The sequence below is a fragment of the Microtus ochrogaster genome, chromosome 8 (genome assembly GCF_000317375.1).
Source record: "Microtus ochrogaster isolate Prairie Vole_2 chromosome 8, MicOch1.0, whole genome shotgun sequence".
Taxonomy (NCBI): domain Eukaryota; kingdom Metazoa; phylum Chordata; class Mammalia; order Rodentia; family Cricetidae; genus Microtus; species Microtus ochrogaster.
This window is the reverse complement of record NC_022015.1, coordinates 3,693,515-3,700,670: the sequence shown is the minus strand read 5'-3', so window position 1 is coordinate 3,700,670 and position 7,156 is coordinate 3,693,515. Positions and strand designations below refer to the sequence as shown.

The 7,156-nt window shown below is 53.6% G+C and overlaps 1 protein-coding gene across 2 annotated transcripts in view; it reads left to right on the top strand.

Annotated features, from left to right (window-relative positions):
• Positions 1-7,133, top strand: part of Dkk3 (dickkopf WNT signaling pathway inhibitor 3) — a 42,994-nt gene extending 35,861 nt beyond the window's left edge. For both annotated transcript variants that reach the window (XM_005351006.3, XM_013347655.2), the window contains exons 5-8: positions 2,632-2,724; positions 4,003-4,147; positions 5,374-5,530; positions 6,258-7,133. In XM_005351006.3, coding sequence (XP_005351063.1) covers positions 2,632-2,724; positions 4,003-4,147; positions 5,374-5,530; positions 6,258-6,474 — 612 coding nt within the window. In that variant the 3' untranslated portion in view covers positions 6,475-7,133. The remainder of the gene's footprint in view (positions 1-2,631; positions 2,725-4,002; positions 4,148-5,373; positions 5,531-6,257) is intronic.
• The last annotated feature ends 23 nt before the right edge of the window (positions 7,134-7,156 follow it).

Genomic DNA, 7,156 nt, shown 5'->3' with positions numbered 1-7,156 from the left:
TCTTCTTCTTCTTCTTCCTCTTCCTCCTCCTCCTTCTTCTTGTTCCCTCCCATGCTTGAATTTTGAATTTATTAAAGGCAGAGATCTCCCCACGTCATTTCTGTCCCTGGTGCCTGCTGGTTCTTCCTCCTTCCCAAATGTCACCCCCTCCCACTCTGTTCTCTTGCTGTTAGGTTTTGGGAGAAATGCCAGGAACCTGTGGCCTGTGTATGGGAGGGTGTGGTAGGTGTCAGGAAGGACACCTTGTGTCTTACAGTCAGTCTCAGTGCCGCAGGATTAACACCCACAGCCAACCTGTTTGGAATAGCATTTGTGGCGGACGTCATTGTTCCCTAGACAGTACAATATAACCATGATTTCCACAGCATACACATTGTATTGGGTATTAAATCCAGAGATGATAAAGCTTTTAGTAGGATATATGTGGGTTGGATGCAAATTCTATGTCTTTTTATATGAGGCTCTCGCGCGTCTGTGGAGTCTGCACTTGTGCGGGTGAGTGGGAGGACTGGGAACATGATGGATACAGGGTTGACTCATATCCTCGTGGACCTTCTCTTGCCACTCTGGGGTCCTGGATCCAGCAGACCTAGGCTCAGCCCCTTGGCTTGAGATAGTCTGTTTTCTTCCTGGTATAAGCCAGAATGGTGGCCCTCCTGACATTTCTGGTCTGCTGGACTGAGCAAGTCGTGGGGGGGGGGGGGGGGAAGGTACCCATGTGCTGCAGCTCTCGGTGACACCTGGGCTGCACTGTCAGCTCCCTGCAGAGCCCAGCACAGCGGGGGTTGAGAGGAAGGGACCTGCAGTTTCTGAGCTAGATGAACAGGACTCCTGCACCATGTGCGGGACAGTGAGGTTAGGTCGCTTTTGGGGTGTCAGGAGATGGGATCTCCTTTGGCGTTTTGTTGAGAAATTGCAGTACATGTCTTCTGGTGTGAGCCCCTAGTGAGCCCAGACCTTGCTTGGCGTGTGAGACACATGTCTGTGTCAAACATAGGCATCCTGACTCAGGCCTCTCCTCTGTCACCCTTCTGAAATGGCTGGGGGAATGATGTTGTAGATGTCTCTGTCTTCCTGGCTTGGTGAGCAGAACGCAGTCCAGGCTCCCCCTGGTGGGGCCTTAGCTTAGTGCTAGGCCTGCAACTGTCCTGAACCAAACACCCATCTCTTCAGACCTGCAGCATGGCCAGGGGACAGTCAGACCTGGGTCAAGGACACCAGCTACTGCTCAATATTCTTAGTAATAACACTTAAGAATAGTTGCCCAGCAATGGTGGTGAACGCCTCTTATCCCAGCACTTGGGAGGCAGAGGCAGGCAGATCCTTGTGAGTCTGAGGCCAGCCTGGTCTACAAAGTGAGTTCCAGGACAGGCTTCATAGCTACTGGGAAACCCGGTCGCAAAAAATAAAATAAAATAAAATCCAAACCAAACAACAACAACAACATTAAAAAGAATAGTAGGAGAACCAGGGCCTGTCTGCTGAGACCCAGCTTCGCACATGTTCAGGGCCACAGGCCCTCAAGATACCTCCATACCCACTGGTACAGTTTCCTCAACTCACAGAGTGAAGCTGAGAACCATCCCAGGCACTGAGGTCCTGCCTGACCTACCGTGCTTTGGCATGTAGGGCTCCACACTGGGTCTCAGGATGGAGGATGCCCCGAGATGGGAATGAGGCAGACTCCACACTTCATAGAGATCTTTCTAGACTGCTTGCCAGAGCTCAGGAGCCCTCCTCATCTCTGCTTACTGTATTTAGGTCCTGGGCCCCTCTACTCAAAGACAGTGGTGGAAAATAACCCCTCTGCCTGCGTTAGCCGCCTCTCCAGTAGGGTGCCATGACCCTCTGTGCCACCATTCCCCAACATGGAAGAAGTCACCTCCAGCTCCCACTTGCTAGGAAGGTTCTGTCCTAGGGAAGGGTGATGGATGATGTCCTTGACTGTTTCCACTCCTGGTCCGTGTTTCTGGTGGCTGAAATTAACCGTGGGTCTGACTCTCAGACAGATGTTTCTCGCTAAGCAGAGCTGGCAGCCATAAGAAGGCCCTTGGGCTGGGAGGGTGGGGTTCCAGCCATCCGACTCCCACTTTAAAGTTTGCCTTGCCTCTTGACTGCTTCTTAGAAGCCAGGAGCCTGTGGAGGGCTCTCTGCGGGCAGGCCTATAGCCTCCAAGGCCAGGGCCAAGGGAGGTGGTCTCTGGTATCTTCCTAGGCCGCAGGGACTGTGTTGAGCCTGGCTTCCAGCCCTTTCTGCGCAGTTGCACAGGGCCTGGAACTCATTAGCACCTTTTATTAAAACCATCTGTTCTACGTAGGAGCAACCTTACGTCTCCATGCTCGCAGCCCTGGATGTGGGGGACACTGAACACAGGTGTCAGTTGTGTGATGGACATGGGCGGCTCAAGGCTCTTGGGGTCTTGAGAAGATAGACCTTGTGTGGACTGCAGGCAAAGGATAGGGGACAAGCACCAACCAGCCTGAGCAGGCCCCGGTGTGGCTGGAGCCAGCAGACACTTCTGGGCCGTGCTTCCCCCAAGACGGGGATGAACCCAGATTCTGCCCTTCCAGGACACTCAGATCTTCTACACCTCTGCATTTTCCTGACAAACTGTTCCTCCTACCCTCCCAGGAATGCATCATCGACGAGGACTGTGGGCCCACCAGGTACTGCCAGTTCTCCAGCTTCAAGTACACCTGCCAGCCGTGCCGGGACCAGCAGATGGTAAAGACACCAGTAGTCTCTGTTGCTGTGCTAGGGGGAGAAGATTAGCAGTCCCAGGGTTTCTCAGCTCACCTGCTTGCAAGAGCCTTTGAGTGATGGGGAGGAGTCCCAGATTTTGGTACCTAGAGTAATAAGGATGTCATTCTAGCAGACCAGCAGCCACCCCATAATCTCTGGTCATATTGTGTGACTCATGGGTAGCAAAGAGAGGGAGGGAGGAGAGGATGCGAGGCTCTGTCCCTTCCTCTGGGACAGTGAACAGCAGCAGACATAGTAGTGCATACATGCAGTCCCCAGACAAGGGACTTTTTCCTCTTGGACTGCTCCCCAGGTCCCCAAGCTTCTAGTCTGCTTAATAAATACATAGAGGGAGGAGCCAGGAGGAGGCTGGAGGACTCCCCAGCAATGTGGGTTGTGAGAGAAACATGAGTCCAGGCAAAGGAAACACTCTGCTTCACCCAGCAGACCTTTGGGACAAAGCTGTGGGTTCACGAACTTGAAATCTTGACATTTTCCCTTATTTTGACAGTAAAATAAAGCGCAGTAAATTTGGAAAATAAAGGGTTCCTGTGACCTCGTTCAGCTCCATCTTGGTGAGGCAGTTGCTGGTGTTCTTCCAGGCCACCCCCATCACAGGGCATGGTCCTTGCGACCTCTTGTTGCTCTTTGTTCTTCCCTGTGGGTCTCTGGGTCCCTGCTCCCCGCACGCTGTCCCCAGACTGGGTCTTCCTGGCTCTGACTTGACTTAGCGGTTTGTGAGACTGCTGCTGCCTCCCCCTGGGTCCTGAGCCACCTTTCCTTCCACAGGCCTCGTAGAACGGGTGAAAGATAAACTGGGGTGCTGCCCATCTTTACCCCAGCACTCGGGAGGCAGAGACAGGCAGATCTCTGAGTTTGAGGCCAGCCTGGTCTACATAGTGAGTTCCAAGACAGTCAGGTCTACCCAGAGAAACCCTGTCTCAAACAACAACAACAACAACAACAAATAAACGAAAAGGGTGAAGGATAGAGCCATGGGCTGGAGGCGCCAGAGATACGCAGGTTCTCTTTGTAAAGTCTTTGACCTGGGTAGGAAAGACTTAGACATTCATCTTCTCAGGTGCCATTTTCCCTGTGTTTTGACCCTTCTTGTGCCAACAGCCACACTTCTCAGCTACCTCCTTGAGTTTCCACTAATGTGGGCCATCTTTGATTGGGCCAAGCAGGCTGAAGCACCAGCTGCCCAGGTTTCCAGACTAGTGATGCCCTGGGCCTTGTGTTTTCCTCAATTCTCTGCAGCTGTGCACCCGAGACAGCGAGTGCTGTGGAGACCAGCTGTGTGTCTGGGGTCACTGTACCAAAAAGGCCACCAAGGGTAGCAACGGGACCATCTGTGACAACCAGAGGGATTGCCAACCTGGCCTGTGCTGTGCCTTCCAAAGAGGTATGTGTGTTCCCCAGGAGGTGCTGGGGAAATCGGTCCTCACGGCTCAGGAGGCTCTGCTGGGCCCCAGAATGCTACCCACATCTTTTCAGGGTCCTGCCTCCCTGCGACAGCATCTCAGATGCTTCCATTGTGTGTCCCAGCCCCACAGTCTCTTCCTAGAGTAGGGAGAGAACTTCCTGTTTTTTTTCCCCCAGTTGTTGACTATGCAAGTTAAGTTCCTTTAGGATGCTTGAGTCCAGGGCAGGAGAAGCATCCCCAGATGGGTAGGGTCCCAGAAGCCCCTCTTCACCCGCATCCCACAAAGGCACCATTGGCCTGGGTGCTTTGTGTAGATTCTCTTTTTCAGTTCTTGAGGCCCTCTCCTTTGCCAGGAGTGTGTCTGAAAGCTCTCAGCTCCTCCCCAGCTCCCTTTCCCCAACCCTACTGTCCCTCCCTGTGCCTGCCACCTTATGATTTGATTTGCACGGAGGACAGCATTCCAGAGCTTGCCCCACCCCCTCTTAACGTCTGTCACCTCCCTCTTCCAAGGCCTTGCCCACCCAGCTCCTCTGTTCTCTTTGTTTCTGTTCCTTGACTCATCCCTCTGCCCTGACCCAGGCCCTTATTAGCTCTCTGCTGTTGTCAGATTGATTCCCAGCTGCTCAGCCCCGAAATAACCACACAGAAACTGTACCAATTAAATCACTGCTTGGCCCCTTAGCTCTAGCTTCCTATTGGCTAACTCTTACATATTAATTTAACCCATTTCTATCTATCTGTGTATCGCCATGTGGCTGTGACTTTCCTGCTAAAGTCCATCTGGCTCGGATGGGGCTACATGGCTTCTCTGTGACTCTATGCATCCTTTCTCCAAGCGTTCTGTTTAGAGTTTCCCCACCTAGCTCTGTTCCCCTGTAGCTCTGCTATAGGCCCAAAGCAGTTCCCTTGTTAGCCAATGATATTCACAGCATACAGAGGGGAATCCCACATCACTCTGCCCCTGCTAGAGGGTCTTGGTTTCACTCTTCATTTCCCCTGGTGGTTTGGCCTCCAACCCCCAGCTCCGCTCTTCAGGCAAGACCCCCGTCACCGATCCAGTCCTCAGGGTTAGTTCATCCCAGCTGTACACCATCCTTCTCAGTCTGTCCACTCCTTCGATTCTCTCCTCACGTGGGGTTGAGGGAGGGGAGCAAGCCTGTGTCTGTTTCTGTGTCTGTCTTCACGGTGACGCTTGGCTGCTCCAGGCCTGCTGTTCCCCGTGTGCACATTCCTGCCTGTGGAGGGGGAGCTCTGCCATGACCCTGCCAGCCAGCTGCTGGACCTCATCACCTGGGAACTGGAGCCCGAAGGCGCTTTGGACCGATGCCCCTGTGCCACTGGACTCCTCTGCCAGCCTCAGAGGTGAGGTCCCGTCTGTGACTGTACCGGGGCAGGAAAAATGTCATCCAGGGGGACTTAGAAGCAGGTTTGGCTAGGAAGAGATGTTGATTCAGTGTGGGGTAGGTCACCAGGGGGAGGGTGTGGAGGGAAGGAGCCCAGACCACACCATCATGGTGGGAGAGGAAGCCGGCATGGAAGAGGGGTGGACCACCAATGTGGAGGGCACCTGTAGGTTAGAGGCTCATGAAACTGAAGCTTCAGAGTTGGCAGAGCTGTTCTCTACATCTCTGTCCTACCCACACCCTCTTCTCAGCCTTCTGTTCTACCAGAATCTAGAGGCACAGGGAAGAAAGCCAGAGTTCCCCTCTCCTCTCCCCCAGAGGCCCAGGCTCACCATGTGTGCAGCAGATGTGGGGTTACATTGGGCCTCCTTCTTGAAACCCAAATGGGCAGAGGGCTGAGGGGACTCCATGTGGTAGTGAACTTCCAAATCTCCAACATCAGGGCAGACAAGCCAATAATAGTCACAGAAGAGGCCTGTGATGGCCCCTTGAGGACTTTCTCCCTGCTGACTCTTCAGTAAGATGGTGGTGACAGGATGCACCCTGACAGGAAGTAGTTAGTGAGGTCTGAAGGCCTACACAGAATACAGCCCAAGGCTTCACATGGACCTGACATGCTCCAAGCCTGGCTTTGCTCTCCAGGATAACAGAGAGAACCTTGACCAAATCTCAATCTTCTTCCCCAGCCACAGTCTGGTGTACGTGTGCAAGGCAGCCTTCATCAGTAGCCACGACCAAAATGAGGAGAGTCTGCTGCCCAGGGAGACCCCTGATGAGTATGAAGATGGCGGCTTCATAGGGGAGGTGCGCCAGGAGCTGGAAAACCTGGAGCAGAGCCTGGCCCAGGAGATGGCATTTGGGGAGCTTGCCCCTGCGGGGTCCCTGGGTGGGGAGGAGATTTAGACTCAGACCCAGCTGAGCTGCTGGTAGATGTGCAATAGACATGGCTAATTTATTTCCCCGGGAGTGTCCCCTAGGTGTGGGGCTGGCCAGGCATTCTCCACAGCTCCTTCCCAGTAGCTTTTCCCCTGGCTTGACGAGGTGCAGCGCAAGTACATTTGTTCCAGCTGCCCCGCTGCTCTGGGGCTGGGGAGAGACTGATGGGGTGGGGGAGGGCAATGTGAGCACCACACACCATGGCCAGACGTTCTGTTTTGTTCAGATTTGATTGAAAGGAGAAGACAGAAAGGGGTAAAGTCTGCCCATGGTCGGCCTGGGGGAGATATGGAGGAGGGTGCCTGCCCTGCAAACAAGGACCTGGCAAAATGTAGCCATTGCGTTTGTACTGTGTCCCTTCTGTGGGCCGAGGCTGCTCTTGTGGCCTCCCACACCTTCATTCCTCCACCCTCTCTTTTTGCTCCTCCTACCTCACTGTCAGCCCTTCACATCTGCTCAGTCCGCTCCACGCAGCTTGGGAGCAAACCAGAGTGGGTTTCTCGCCAAGCCCCTTGTTCTCTCACCCCCCCCCCCAGCCTTGGTGCCCCCAACTACTTCCAAAAGGAGGGGAGTGAAATCCTTTTCTTCTTTTCTTTCTTTCTTCTTCTTCTTCTTCTTCTTCTTCTTCTTCTTCTTCTTCTTCTTCTTC